This window comes from Mandrillus leucophaeus, unplaced genomic scaffold (genome assembly GCF_000951045.1).
Source record: "Mandrillus leucophaeus isolate KB7577 unplaced genomic scaffold, Mleu.le_1.0 Scaffold87, whole genome shotgun sequence".
Lineage (NCBI taxonomy): Eukaryota > Metazoa > Chordata > Mammalia > Primates > Cercopithecidae > Mandrillus > Mandrillus leucophaeus.
Window position 1 is genome coordinate 2,962,006 of NW_012109474.1, and position 15,911 is coordinate 2,977,916.

General features: G+C 47.0%; 1 protein-coding gene across 1 annotated transcript in view; it reads right to left on the minus strand.

Moving 5' to 3' along the window:
- Positions 1-15,911, minus strand: part of MYO5B (myosin VB) — a 261,230-nt gene that overhangs the window by 81,080 nt on the left and 164,239 nt on the right. Inside the window, exon 21 of the mRNA XM_011969014.1 lies at positions 9,674-9,907. Within this exon, the coding sequence (XP_011824404.1) occupies positions 9,674-9,907 (234 nt within the window). The remainder of the gene's footprint in view (positions 1-9,673; positions 9,908-15,911) is intronic.

Below are 15,911 nucleotides of genomic sequence, written 5' to 3' on the forward strand. Positions count from 1 at the left end.
TTTCACATTGACAGTCAATTGATTTTTGACAAGCGTGCCAAAACAATTCAATGAGGAAAAGAATAGTCTTAATCAAAGGTGCTGAAACAAATGGATATCTACATGGAAAAAAATGAAGCTGGACCACTACCTCGTAATATATAAAAATTAACTCAAAATGCATTAAAGACTTAAGCGTAAGGGCTAAAACTATAAAACTCTCAGAAGAAAGCATAGTAACAAATCTTTGTGACCTTTGGATTAGGCAATGTTTTCTTAAATACAATGCCAAAAGCACAAGCAACCAAATTAAAAGTAAGTTGAACTTCATTAAAATTTAAAGTTTTTATGCTTCAAACCATCAAGAAAGTGAAAGGGCAACCCATAGAATGGGAAAAAATATTTTCAAATCACCTATCTGATACATCAGCAGTCCCCAAACATTTTGGCACCGGAGATCAGTTTGATGGAAGACAATTTTTCCATGGACCAGGGTGAAGGGGGAATGGTTTCAGCATGGTTCAAGCACTTCACATTTATTATGTACTTTATGTAACCAGTACATTTATTATGTACTGGTTACAGTACTTAAATGCCATCTTTCCTTCCTCTCCTGGCTTTAAATTAAGCTCAAGGCACCAAGAGGTGAGTTAAGGGAGCAGCTTCCCCATCCTTAGCACCATGTAGAAAGGGGCAGACAAGGTGTCACCCTGTTACCCAAGCTAGAGTGCTGCGGTGAGATCTCGGATCACTGCAGCCTTGACCTCCCCAGGCTCGGGTGATCCTCCCACCTCAGCCTCCTGAGTAGCTAGGACTACAGGTGCATGCCAACATGCCCAGCGAATTTTTGTATTTTTAGTAGAGATGGGGTTTTGCCATGTTGGCCAGGCTGGTCTTGAACTCTTGGGCTCAAGAGATCTGCCCACCTTGGCCTCCTAAAAGTGGCTGGGTTTACAGGTATGAGCCACTGGTACCCAACCAACACTCAACACTCTAGAACTCCCTCAAATTTCAAGGAGTTTTTCAATCTTTCTTTCCCCTCAATTCAAGCAGACTCAGTTTGTCTCATCCATTTATCTGTGGATGGGCTTCCACGAGTTACAAGGAGGCTCTGACAAGCGTGTTTTCAAAAGTCGTCCAGGTAATTCTGAGGCTGTAGAGGTTGAGAGCTGCTGGTCTTATGTTTTTATATCCAGCAGAACTCCTCACCCCACAAGTAAATGATAAGCATAGTCAGGGACTCTTGGTATGCAGAGTCAGGCAAAGGGGCTGGCTTTCTGCCCCACAGGAGGTCAAATCAGATAAAGCTGATAAAAATATACAGGCATCAAACTAATTATACCAAGTTGTTATTCTTTGGCAATTTATTTTGCCAAAGAATAATAATATTTATTGCCTATATTTATTGCCTATAATAATTAATGCAACAGATGTTGTATGTCTTCAGAGGCTAAAATGTGACCTGGCGTTGAGGGCAAGGTGCAGAAGAAAAAGCACTGACCGAGAGTGACAATGTTTTATCTGTAGAGGCACCCACTCACCAAGCCTCGTTCTGGCCCCTAGTATGACAAAGGGCAAGGCTGTCACTCATCCATCACACATTTCCTGATACACCTCTCTGTACCAGGAGCCTTGCCAGGGCTAGGGGATACCATATGAGACAGACTGACTCATGGTAGTTGATATGGTTTGGACATTCATTTCCTCCAAATCTTGTGTTGAAATGTGATTCCTAGTGTTGGAGGTGGGGCCTGGTGAGAGGTGACTGGGTGATGGGGGCGGATCCCTCGTGAATGCTGTAGCACCATCCCCTTGGTGAACTCACCCTCACTGAGTTCACAACAGGAGGTGTAGGTGGCATACATGCTGCTAACCATGACACTCCCAGACTGTAGTCTTGGCTCGGGTTTTACATCATAGGTTGTTGCAATGAAGTCACATGTTTTTAGGTGGCATTCATAGGACTGGAGATTTCAGGACCCACTTGGTGATGATGTCTTCCACTTGGTGATGATGTCATGCACTCTGTGCTGGTCAGATGGCATGTTCCATTTCAGAGGGATATTGACTGTGTGTAGGATGCTCAAAGGATGGTGAGGGGTCTTAGTCTTCTCAGGTGACCTATTGCTCTGTGAGCCATCTAGATATTAGGAGGATGTTAAGGGGAAGCAAAGTTTTCATTGCCCTAGCGTGAAGTCAGTGAGGGATGAGTTCTCACTGAGTTCACGCGAGATGTGGTTGTTTAAAATCGTGTGGCACCTCCCCACACTCTCTTGCTCCCACTCTCGCCATGTGATGCCTGCTCCCCCTTCACCTTTTGCCATGACTGGAAGTTCCCTGAGGCCCTCATCAGGACAGATGCCAGCACTACACTCCCTGTACAGACTACAGAACTCTGAGTCAATTAGACATTATTTACTTATAAATTATGCAGCCACAGGTGTTTTGTTTTTTTTTGTTTTTTGAGATGGAGTCTCCCTCTGTCGCCCAGGCTGGAGTGCGGTGGTGTGATCTCGGCTTACGGCAACCTCCACCTCCCGGGTTCAAGCAATTCTCCTGCCTCAGCCTCCTGAGTAGCTGGAATTACAGGTGTGTACCACCATGCCTGGCTAATTTTTTTTTTTTTTGAATTTTTTAGTAGAGACGGGGTTTCACCATATTGGCCAGGCTGGAATGGAACTCCTGACCTCGTGATCCGCCTGCCTCGGCCTCCCAAAGTGCTGGGATTACAGGCATGAACCAGCGCACTCGGCCAAGGTGTTTCTTTATAGTAACGCAAGAACAGTCTAATATAGTAGCTGCCCTCAGAGAGTGTCCAGCCTGGCAGGACAGGTGCATACACAGTACTGATACCAATAAGGGCTGTAGCAGCTTCCTATAAGGCAAGGTTTTTCAGCCTGGACACTGTCAACATTCTGGGCTGGAAAATTCTTTCTTGGGGGAGTAGGGGACTCTCCTGTGCATTACTGGGTGTTCAGCAGCATCCCTGGCTTCTACCCACTAGATGCCAATACAACACACCCTCCTCCCACCTTCAATTTGTGAAAACCAGAATGTCTCCAGGCACTGCCATATGGCCCCTAATGGCTAAATCACCCCGATTGAGAATCACCACAATGAGGTGATTTAGAAGGACAAGAAGGTAGCCTCAGGGTCCATGAAGGCTTCACAAGAGGTGGGGGTCATCTGAATTAGGCCCAAGTGGAATGTCTCAGGCAGCTGAGGGCCATTCTAGGTGGAAAGAATAAGTGCCTAAAGGTCTGGAAGGAGGAAGGGCACAGGTTTGGGAATGTGAAGCGTTCTACATTGCCAAAATGTGTGGTTGCGGCAGGGGCACTGAAAAGTCAAGGCTGGGTAGGTAGAGGGAGGGAGAATCAGCTTGTGAATGGCTTCACTTCCTTTGTCCTCAGGAAACACTGAACTCCTCTTACTCCCCTAACTTGACCTGGGTGGGCCCAGCTCCTCTCCCCAGCCTCTTCCTGCCCTCCAGGATCTGCCTGAATATCTCACTGTTCCTTCTGCCAGGCTCTGATGTCCCCATTCTTTACTGGTTACTTTCTTCTCATTATTAGCTCTTGACCAGCATTCTCCTGGGAAACCTTCCTGTACCACACGGGGTAGTGGGGGTGCCCCCGTGCTTCGTGTCCTGCTCTGACGGGGCCTGCACATCCCTCCAGAGCCCGTGGGACAGCAATGCTTCCTCACGCACCTGCATGCTCAGCCTGGACCAGAGTCCTCAACGCGGACCAAGGGACTATATCGCCAGACTGTCACATCCTCAGAACCCAGGCCACCGCCAGCACCTGAAAGCTTATCAAATGAATAGAAGGACCCTGCAGACCAAGTTAAGGAGTCTGCATTCCCTTAGCCACAAATAAGGGCTCCCTTTAAAATTGTTTTCTTTTTTTTTTAAATAAATGTGTTTATAGTTGACTAAAATATCTAGAATAAATGAGCTTGTTTAATCAAATAATTCAATTTAGGCAGCACATACAATGTAGGAAAGACACTCTTCAAATGCATCTAATTTGCTATTACTGGAGGCAGTCCACCACTCAATGACTTCATGAGCACCTTTAAATTAGCTTGGCAAATGATCAAAATAGATTTCACTTTTCTAGACATACAAGTAAAATAAAACTGAAAACAACCCAACAGGAGAAACCCGGTATGTACCTCTACAAAATAAAGCCTGGCATGGTGCAATGAAGTGGTGCAATCTATGTCACAGTTAGGGAGGCAGGGGTCTTGCCTCATCCTGCCAGGAACAAGGCCGTACTCTGAATTAGCCAACTACTGGTAGGTTTTATAGCAGGCTGTGAAGTAACCAGACCCTACCATGGAGCAAAACTTTGCTTTCCCTTAACATCCTCCAATATCTAGACGGCTCACAGAGCAGTAGGTCACCTGAGAAGACCAAGACCCCTCGCCATCCTTTGAGCATCCTACACAGTCAATATCCCTCTGAAATGGAACACGCCATCTGACCAGCACAGAGTGCATGACATCATCACCAAGAGGGTCCTGAAATCTCCAGTCCTATGAATGCCACCTAAAAACATGTGACTTCATTGCAACAACCTATGATGCAAAACCTGAGCCAAGACTACAGTCTGGGAGTGCCGTGGTTAACAGCTTGCATGCCAGCTACACCTCCTGTTGTTTTTGAGGCTCCTTTCTTCCCTCTGTCTCCCTCTTTGATTCATGAATGCAGGTCTCTGACTTGGCTTTGTTATTCTAAGCCATACATTAAAGTGGCATCAGGGGGATTTGTTTTTCTTGCTTGCCCAAACAATTTTGGAGATAGGCCCATGTTTCTGATCTTTCATTAACAGCAGGAAAGGACCAATCCCACACTCAGCTCCACACCCCAGGGGGGTGAAAGAATGCTTCCTCAATCCTATTTCCACAGGTACCAGCCAACCCCAGTCTTCCCAGCCAGCTAACACAGCTGTTGGCAGACACAGCAAGTAACAAACTTCTGCAGCCAAATGGCCCCCACTTTGTGGTTGTCAGGGCTGCAGGGTATGATGGGAGACGCTTTAGCAACATAAAACAGGCGGCTGCATCCCCTGAGCATGATAAAAAACACCTTAGGTTTCAGGACTCATTCAACACCGTTCAGCAGCTTTTTTTTTTTTTTTTTTTTTTTTGGAGTTGGGGGAGTGGTTAGTCTTAACTCTTGCAGGCAATCTTACTCAGAGTGTTTCTTCCAAAAGCTTATTTGGGACAGCTTCTCAGAATCAGCACCGGGGGAAAATCCTGTAACTATGAGGCTAATATAGTCCCTATTAAGTTACGTAAACAAATGCCCCAGCAACATGCTAAAGAACTGTCTTTACTAGTTTGTCTTTGGGGATCCAAATGTAGCTATGGGCTTTGTTTTGTCTTTTTTTTTTTTTCAAGTGGGATATTAGTACTGTAAGAAGAGCCAGTGCAAGGTTTCTAGTAGCAGACATGGGAAACTGGTTGGACAACGCCGATCAGAAAAGGTTCCTCTGCCATCTGTCCTTGAGGCTGTGCAGTTACCACATAATAAATTTACAGGCACGGCCCCAGGTAGGGGCAACACCTTTAATTCTCCAAAATCTTTAAGGGTTCATTTGACCATTTTCTGAGGATGTTCTTCTAAGTAAGCCCAGTATGAATTTGTTTTTTGAAGCAGCTGAGTTATTAAAGCAAAAGTTGAAAATCAACATCCTTTGGATAGTAAGACAACTTTGAAATGATGGCTAAAGTATCTTCCAAATGGTCATGCAGATGGGTTTTAATTCCTCTCCCACCCCTAAGCTCACAGAAGCTGAAGTGCCGAGGACAGAGTTGCTCATCTCTCTGGAGGTTTCACAAGTCAAGGCTGCCCTTAAAGTCAGAAGATCCTTCCTGACCTGACCGCACTGTGCTCCTGCTGTTCGCAGCCTCACTTACTCCACCTGAGCCCAGTGAGCACCTCATTGGTCCTCACACCCACCCAGCCTACTCGTGCCCCAAGGCCAGTGCACGTGTGCCACACCTGTGGCCTGTTATCCCCAAATCGCCTTGGCTTACCTTCTCTTACTCAGTTGTCTTCTCAGAAAGACCTTCTCTGGCCATCAATGGTGAAACCACACCCCTCAGGCCCCCACAGGTCACCCTCCATCCCCTTTACTCTGCTTCATTGTTGTTTGTAGCCCATGGTGGGTAATTCACGTTTGATTCCTGTCTGTACTTTCTTCCCCCATCCCCACACATTTAAACTTCTTAAGAATGAGAAGGGCTTCTTCAAACACCATTCACCTTTGCCGCAGTGTGTAGAACAGGGTCTAACACACACAGGCATTCAAACACCTGCTGAATGAAGGACCATGAGCTTCTTGCTTTCTGCAGCAAGATAACGTCCTTCCAGAGATGGGCCAGGGTCCCCCTCCTAATAACCCTCAGCTTCCACATGAATCATGAGCCCTGGTGCTGCTGAGAGCACAACCCCCTCTTGGCTGGTCAAAGTAGTTCTACTCCATGCCTTTGGGGAGAAGGCTCAACATACTCTGCTGTGAAAGGCCCCATTCCCCAAGCCAGATCTCTCTACCTCTATTTGGAGAAATCAAAACCTTTATAACATGAACTACCCAAGGCAACCAACTAGCGGCTAGTGGTTCTATGACTGATGTCTTGATACAATGCACAACCCAGCCCCACTTGTCTGAATGCTCAGTGCCTGGGGGCCTGCTAGTCATCTCTCACAAGGACCAGGAACCCCCCCTGAGAGCCAGGCACCTGGCTGTGGGTGGTTCCTCCTGACCCACCATAGCCCTGCACCAAGCTAAGCCTTGCTCTGGTCCCACTGAGTAGCCATCAGAGCAGATTCTGAATGAGCTATCACCTCTGTGCCTAGGGCAGCCCTGGGGGCCACCTCTCTTTCACCAAACAGAGCAGCCATGCAAAACAGCACAGCTGTACAAAGGCAGCCGGCATAGGGATCACTGAAGTTTTCAAAAAGAACAAAATGTACACAATGCACAGGCTAAAAGGGAAGGAGGCTAAGGGCCTGGGTGTGGACTACCCTGTGGAAGGTGCCAAAACAACGGATACGTTTAGTAGAAAAGAATGTCATCTAATTTATGCGACAGAGCTGCTCTGGACTCTGTGGACACAGAGATGAATTCCTGTCCTCAGGGAGACTTGGCCTCCCACAGGCCAAGGCAGGGCAGCCACATGGCCCGCCAATTAATACCGTCAGAGATGGCAAGCCCAGAGTTTTCCAGCATGCAGTTCCAATACGACACTCGCTGCCTTTGCTGATGGAAATATCAAACTCATTAATTAAACATCTACTGGCGGTCAGGCCCCTCACTGTGCTTGGCTGGTCTCATCAATCTCGCTCAATGCATAGCAGCCCCCTGCTCAAGCCCCGGCGGAAACCGACTGTCTGATTACTCAGCATTTATTGAGATGGACACAGTGCCTTTGATAAATACTATACCCTGAGGAGGCACAGAAGACAAAACAAAAAAAAAGCCAGCCAGCTCATCTACCTCCCTCCAACCACCACAACAAAAAGATTCTGAAGATTCTAAGGAATGTTTGCTTCCGCTTTTTCTTTTCCAGGACATGCCACTTCATGAGTCATCTCCTGTTGGTTTCTGAGTGTTACTGAGTTGGAATTTGCTTACATTTGGGGTAGGGAAGGGGCTTTTGCACTAGTCTGCTCCTAGCGTTCCCGTCCTTGCAGCGTCCTTAATTTTTTGTTATCAATTGCAAGCTCTAATTTTCTTTAAGACCTAGGCCAGCATATTATTGCTAGGGAAGAGTAGCAACATTTCTCAAGGAGAGGAGGAGGGAGTCTGCCTCTCTGTTTTGCTCTTCCAATGAAGATTTTCATATTATAAACTCTTATGCACTCCCTTTGATGGAGACTTGGGTTTTTAGTGTGCTGAAGTCCCCAGGTTGTAGCATTTAGCAGGAAGCAGGGAAGTGGGGCTGGGCTAGTCAAGTGCTATCTGTTGAGGCAGAGATAGGTGAGACCTGATTTTGTGGATCTGCTGGGTAAACAGACTTTGCAGGTGTCTGATCTGACTGGGACACACATGCAGGGAAAGTTTTTTCTCCCAGGGTCACTATTCTCAGGAGTCTCCAGTTCTATGCTTGATCCTTTCTGACTTTGGACCTCACCTTCTGGTTTTTATTCATGTAGAAAGGTTACCATCCCATTCATCTGCTCCCAAGGGTAGACAAACCACAAGTGTGGAATTCCATGATTTGTAGGTTACAAGGCTTGTAGCCACATTTAACAGGAGTTTCCAAGTACCACATGCTTTCTCCTAAAGAATGAATCCACTTCGTGCCTTGTGGTGGGCAGGCTGGCAGGTGACTTATCTGGGCAGAGGGTCTTGTGGTACCTCAAAGCAACACATCAGGAGGGTGGCCTTTTATGGGAAGCTCGCATCTTACTTTCTTCTTCCCTTAATCCCCACACCTGGATCCCACCTCTGGCTCCTGGGGTCTGGGTGAAGGCAGGAGCTGATGGTGCTGAGGCCAGAGATGGGAAGAAGATCTACGCAAGCCCAGCAAGGGCTGGCACTGTAGGCTCTAACCCCCATGGGTGTCTGTGTATTCCTCAGCTGCATGTGAGGGCTCAGGCCAGGAAAAAGCAATGGGAAATAGAAGAGAGAAGGACTCCCACATAGGGCCAAGGGCCTCTGCTCCTTCCAGAAGCCAAACACAATCTCATAGCGGTGGCCAGGTGCAAGTTCAGAAGAGGCCTTGGAGATGATCTGAACCAACTTTTATAAATATACACACAGGTGAAGGAACTAAGGCCAGGGAGGCTTTCTGCACATGCTTGGGAATGGCAGAGAGGGGATGGAAGTCTGGAGACTCCAAGGTCTACCCCAGGGCCCTTCCTGCAGCAGCATCCAGCCTGCTCCAATTTTGAAGTTGTTACTCTAACACCCTGAACACTGGGTCTCTCCCTCCTAGATTCCCACCCACTGCGACTCCGCATTGATGGACAGACACTGAACAAGTGGGCAATCTGTTATTTTCCCTGTGGCTTGTAGAGATGGGGCGGGGGATGGTGGTGGGAGGCAGAACAGCAATGACCCAAGTCTGTGGAGGGCTCTCCAGGGGCCCTTGGGACTTCCCTGGCTGGAACAGTTATCTTGGCAGTGGAGCAGGGAATTTCTGTGCCCTGATGTTCAGGGTTGGGGCAAAGCTCAGGAAGTTCTATTTCATGGCGTAAGAAATAAGCCCACCAGGGTGGGTGTGACAGGCTGAGACTTTCAATGTTCAAAGGGGAGGCATCTCTGCCAAAGCACAATGCTACGTCACGGGCAGGGGTGCCCAGAGGCTGCCCTCCCCAGCAGGCAACACCAAGATCAGCCCCAGCCTCTGTCACAGCTTTCTTGCCAACGAGGATGCAGGCCACCGAGCCAGCCCTGGGCCTAACTCTAGAGCATAAGAACAATGCTCACAGGCAGACACCATGTGTCCCTCCCAGGGGATGCCACAGTGTCCAGCTAACAGCAGAAGCACAGTCATGCTTGTGTGGGTTTCCCCAAAGCATGCCACTTTCTGTCTCGACACAGATGAATGGTCAGTCTGTGGACACGAGCCCAAGATCATGGCAATTTTACCACTTGAAGCAGCAGTGGTCTCTGAGGGGTGGCTCTGTGTGCCCACCCACTGCTTGCCAGCACTGGCCCCTCTGGCCTGAGCATACCTTCCTCAGCTCGTCCTTCTCCCTACTGTGTGCATCCTCCAAGATCTTGCGCTCCGAGTGGGCCCTCTGCAGCTCCGTGCGCAGGCTCTCCACCTCCTCCTGCAGACTCAGGCTGGGGTCCTCACCCGGGCTCTGCTGGTAGTGCGCCAGCTCCTTCTTCAGCCTCTCTACCTCCATGGTGTATGTGGAGGTGGTCACGGACAACTGCTCCGACAGTGTCTTGAACTCTTTGTTCTGTGGAGAACATCAGCAAACAAGGAGAAGGGAGAGGAAGGGGTTGGGGGGAGAAGAGGTTATTTTACCAGGAAAAAAGCATGAAGGCAATCAAAAAAGGAACTTCCAAGGTGGAATTAAGTCTCACAATCATTGCATGCTCAAGAGCTTGCCTGGCATCTCCCTAACAAAACACTATTGTGAACTTACAGAAACAGGAGAAAACAAAGAACAGCAACACTGGCATTCAAAGAGTTTGAGAAGCTTTCCTGAGCATGTGCAGAGCTGGAAGCTGCCTGGTAGTGGGTGGCTCTATGTCGGGGCTGGGTGGATCCTACACCTTATTTTTAAGTTGCAGAAACAAAGAAGCTGGCTCCCTGGGTTTGCAGCCTTCACTTTTTAGGTTTCCCTGCTCTTTCATACTGAGCCCTCCTGCCTGTGGACTTGCCAGCACAAAGAGCTGCAACCTAATCGCTGGCTCTGAGACAAAGGCCCCCTTCAGCATCCCCTCTTCCAAGGAGGCCCTCCATGGGGCCTTGGGATCTCTTTCACCACCTGTCAGCCATGGCTTGCCCCATAAGACTCTAAGACTCAGGGAACTGATGCCCTGACCCACCCTGCCCAGACCATGCTTCTACAGATGGGGTACCCAATCCCAGCCCACTCAGGCAACACACAGTTGTGAAGCATCCCCCATGGGCCCAGAGCCCTAAGAAGCTAGTGCTGGTATCAAGTGCTACTATAAATTATGGGCAGAAATCAGCACCGCAAGAGTTGAGAGCATCAGCTAAGAGTGGTCAGTGGGGAAAGTGGAGAGGAAGAAACAGGGCTCTCCAAATCATCAAGCAGGCAACAATGGTCATTGATTATTCATTGCTCTGGTCTGCAGGAGCATCAGGCAGAAAAGAGCTAGCGGCCAAATCGCTGATAAGCTGGAGCATCCAGGAATCAATGATTAATTCACATAAGAAATTAAACTTCACAGAAAACAGTGAGGAGCAGCAAAAGAAAAGCCCTTGGACCCTGTAAAATGCCACACACGCTGTAGGGCCTTGTGGTTGTGACCAGTACGGCAATGCACAAGCCAGCAGTCCATTTCTTGCACCAACACAACAGAATGACACATGCTACCCGCTCCCCAACACTCTGTGGAAACCTCCCAGTTACAACCTGACACACCTTCAAGCCTGGTCTGCCGGTCAGCCCTGTTCTAAGGCATCACAAAGAAGAAATCCAATCAAGCAGATTCTATTTGAAAACCCCAATTCATGTCTGTATTATCCACTCCAGTCTGGGTCTCCACTGGAGGCTGAGGGTCTCTGCACAGGGGAGTGGGGCAGAGGGAGGGAACACATGCTGGGGTAGCCACCCTCTGACTTCATCTCTGCTCTGGGCTAGACATGAGGTTTGGCCCAGCTGCTCTCTCTAGATGGTATAGCCTGGGTCAGATCACTAGGAGTGGGAGGGTAACTAGGTGGGGGTCTCCAGGTAGAGTATGTTGGGGTATGAAGAGAGGCACAAATGGTAACAGGAGGCACGTCGTGTCCTGCTATTGACAAAGATGGTACCTCAGAACCCTAATGCAAAGTATGATGTATCCAGAAGGCCCAGCTGCATTGATCTTGACATCACCTGAGACCTGGCTCAGGGATGTCAGGGAGTTGAGTGGCTGGAGCTAGACAGACCTGTGCTCAGACCCCAGTTCTATCGTTGATCAGCTGTGTACATCCGACCTAGTCATCCAACCTTTCTGTGCCCCAGTGTCCTCATGTATAAAGCAGGAATATAACAGTAACTCCTGCTCAGAAGGTGGTTATCAAGATTAGGGAGATAAAGTACTTTGCTAGGGGCTCAGTAAACATCACCTATCTTCCTTGTTCAGGTTCTCTATGGAGAACCCTGGAGAGATGCCTGAGTCTCTGGCTCTCTGGGGTGTGGGTGGGGAGCTCCTATGTCTTGTCGTGGGCATCCAGATATGGTCACTGGGGACTTGTGGAGGCAGTGCGTTTTCTGTTCTGGACATTTGACTTCAGAAGGGCAGGTCCCAGGAGGCTTGTCCTTGCACCTGTAGGTGTCACGGCCATGCAGCCAAGCCTGGAAGAGGGCAGAGCATGGGATGCCCACTCCCTTGGAGACCCCAGAAGTCCTCCCTGCCATGTTACTGCCCTGAAGACTTTCCAGTGGAACAAGATATGGAGGTAGAAGGCAGTGATACTGACGATCCTGACCTTGTGTGGGTCTAGGCTAATGAATGTATCTGTGTCTTAGTTATTAGCAAAAAAAGTAAAGAAAAAAATTTAACTTTATTTTTAATTTTTCTAGGTACATAGGTGTGTATATTTATGGGGTACATATGATGTTTTGATAGATATGCAATGTGAAATAAGCACATCATGAAGAATGGGATACCCCAGAAATAAATTTTAAAAATAGAAAAAAGCTTACAGAATAAGGATGTCAAAAAATAAAATATTTTTGTACAGTTGTACATGTTTGTGTTTTAAGCTAAGTGTTATTACAAAAGAGCCAAAAGTTAAAAGTATTATTTATAAAGTAAAAATATTACAGTACTCCAAGGTTAGTTATTGAAGAAAAACAATTTTCTAGTAAGCTTAGTGTAGCCTAAGTGTACGGTTTATAAACTCTACAGGAGTAGACAGTTCATAAAGTCTACAGGAGTGGAAAGCAATGCCCTGGGCCTTCACATTCACTCATCCCACACAGCTTCCAGTCCTGCAAGTCCCATTTATGGTAAGTGCCCTATATAAGTGTGCCATCTTTTACACCATATTTTTATTATCTCTTCTCTATGTTTAGATATGTTTAGATACACAAATACTTACCATTGTGTTACACCTGCCTATGGTATTCAGTACTGTAACATGCTGTACAGGTTTGTAGCCTAGGAGCAATAGGCCATACCACATAGCCTAGGTGTGTAGTAGGCTACACCATCTAGGTTTGTGTAAGTGAAATCTATGATGTTCACACAACTACAAACTCTCCTAATGATGTATTTCTCATAAGATACACCTGCCATTAACAGATGCATGACTGTATATTATATATATATATATATATGCATGATTACATATAACAAATTTAACATATTTACAAAGTGACTACTAAGTATATGGAATCAAATTGATTTAAAAAGCTACTGACTCCATATATTTACATCATATTTTTCACATAAAATATATTTAAGGATAACCTTATATTCATAAGTGTCTAAGGAACTTTACTCTCATTATAAATAAATTGTAAGTTAAACTGGCCAACTCTAAATGTGTGCTTGACTAAAGTCAGGCTGGCAGAGAGCTGAGTTCATGGACTACATCGTTTTGCTGAATGATGTCGTACCACAGCCTATCCCAGGGACACTGTAAGAAATGGTCTCAAGAACCAGCACTGTATATATCACTGCAGGATATGGCGAAGGATGTGGTTTGTCACGTCACAGATTGTGAAAGCCCACAGGAACAACATGTCAGCACCACGGACAGCTCCAAATCCTCTTGAACTGCATGGTTCTTTTCTGTTAAGAACTCTCAAGCCACTCAGTTTCCTTCCTGTTACTGTTTGCCTGGAAACTTGGTGCCAAATTTGCATCTTTTCCTTCCAGTTGGGTGTACAAGGCCTTAGGATATGAATTTTGGGTGCTAACCTTACCCTGGTTTTATCTTCATTTCCTCCCTTACTGACTTCTTGGCAGTGAGGATACTTTTTTAGAAAAAAGCTTCCCAGGGTATTCTAGAGTACAGTCTGGGGATAGGAACCTTACTCTTGCCAGATCATGGTATCAGTGAATTTTTGAGCTAGATGTTACCTTAGAGATCTCAGGCGAATCCCCTTGGAAGAACTACAGGCCAAATCATTTCCAAGCTATCAGCTCTGGTGGTGAATATAACTGAGACAGAATCCAGGCCTTTGTCCAGCGGGGACTCTGTCTACTCCTTGTGCTGTTCTGACAAATACCTTGGGACACCTTCACCTGTGGTGTCCTTGGTGTTTGCAGATCCTCCCCTTCTGGCTTAAAAACCCTGTGTGCCCAGAGGACCACTGCCTAAATTGTCTCCAAGAACTACAGGAAAAAAAAAAAAAAATTCACTTGCAAACAGCTGGCCCCATCTGCTAAGAGACTGCAAAGACACAAGACCCTATACAGAGCTCTAATGGAGATTATGTCGATGCCTCCTCTTGTAACAGAGTGTCAAGCATGTTATTTGACACTGGGTCACACTCCCCACTTTAAATGCCAGCCAGTCCCAAGGACAATGCTATCTGTACGGGCATGAACCCAAACTAAGGCTAAGAGTCTCCCTTGGACTGAGGAGTTCTCCTGACATGTTCCAAGAGTCTCCCAATAGCTAGAGATCTTATAGTTTGGTCAGAGGTGGCAGAATATACCTGAAACCAGCTTGCCAAGTTTCAATCCCAGTCATGCTACTTACTAGCTGTGTGACCTCAGTCAGGCTACTTAACCTCTGTGTGCCTCAGTTTATTCATCCTTAAAATGGGGATATTAATATGTATCTCCTAGGGTTCTGATGGGGATTAAATGAGTTAATATGTGAGAAGAGCACAGGGTGCCTAGTCAGGTAGTGCAGGCAAGGGCACAAGAAAGTAAGAGCTTATCCACCCCTCCCGCCTTTTCTGATCACCCTCTACACACAGGGCATCCTGCCCAGGGTAGCTAACACCTGCCACCACTCACAGATGTCTGTCAAGCAGGAAGCTTAAGCAAAAAGCTTTTTTTTTTTTTTTTTTTAAATAGACCATTTAAATCTGCTTTTCTTTGATTTTTCAAGCACGTGGATTGTAAAATGCTAGATTTATTTTTATCCTCTCAAGTTAACTTTAGAAATCAGCAATGCCGATGCAGAGCCCTATGGCTGGAAAGCAAGGGCTGGGGGAGCCAGCATGTACACAGGGCTCCCAGCAGGATGCAGCGGTCAATGCCTACTCATCCCTGAGACTGCACTCTGGCTGGAAGGTTAACTTACAACATTTGACTAAGCAAGTCTTTTCTTCTTGTCAACAGCCACAATAGCCACCACCACCTTGGCATGTTTTGTGCTTGTGTTTTTCAAAGGGCCAGTGCCAGACAGCAGACCTTTTTCTTTGCATTCCTATCCCTCTGAGTGGATGGGCCCTCCTCCCTGACCTGGCATATCACAGCAGGCCAACCAGGGGCAGGCATCAAGGTCCCCACCCTGTGCCTGGGCTCTCTGCCTTGCTTCCCCAGTAAGGAGCCAAGCCAAACAAGGCACCCTGTAGAACTCGCACAGAGAAACACCCAGTGACAGTCTCTCCTCAGAAAGACTTGTCTTTTGCAAGAACTGGGAAACAGAGGCATTCTATTGCTATCTCTGCACCGCTTACGGGCTCCTGTTCAGGGCAGATGGCTTAGGTGTAAAATGCTTTTTCCTGCCCTACTGGGTCATGAGAAGCTTTAAAAAATGCCCAGTATAGAATAGATACATTAAAACCCAATGAATTCCAAGACCATACCTGGTGGCTCCAACTCTAAAATTCTCTGTTTCTCCACGCCACACACACTCTTCATGTCCTTTCCTTCCCTAGGAGGCACCCTCCAGGGCACCTCAGAAGCCTGGTTCTGTGGTCACTTCTACACCCTGCATGCACAAAGTAACAGTGGGCCTCCATTCAACTCTGGGAGCCAAACGCAGCAGTGGGCATGCATGGGAAAGGACTGAAACCCTTCAGTAATGTTTGGGGTTAAAAAGCCAGCACTGCCCTCATTATGACTGTGGGATCAGAGCCGAGGTAGGATCCTGGTCCCAGCACTTTCTATTTCTGTGACTTTGACAAGGGACTTGATGTTCCTGGCCTACCATTTCCTCATATACAAAACAATCTCACAAAATTGTATGAAGATCAAATAAGAGTGAACACAAAACACATATTGCAGAGTTTGGCACATGGCAGGTGCTTGGAAAATCTTTGGAGGATCAGTGCTGTTCACCCTGTTGGCATAAGATTTCCTCCCTTATGATACAGC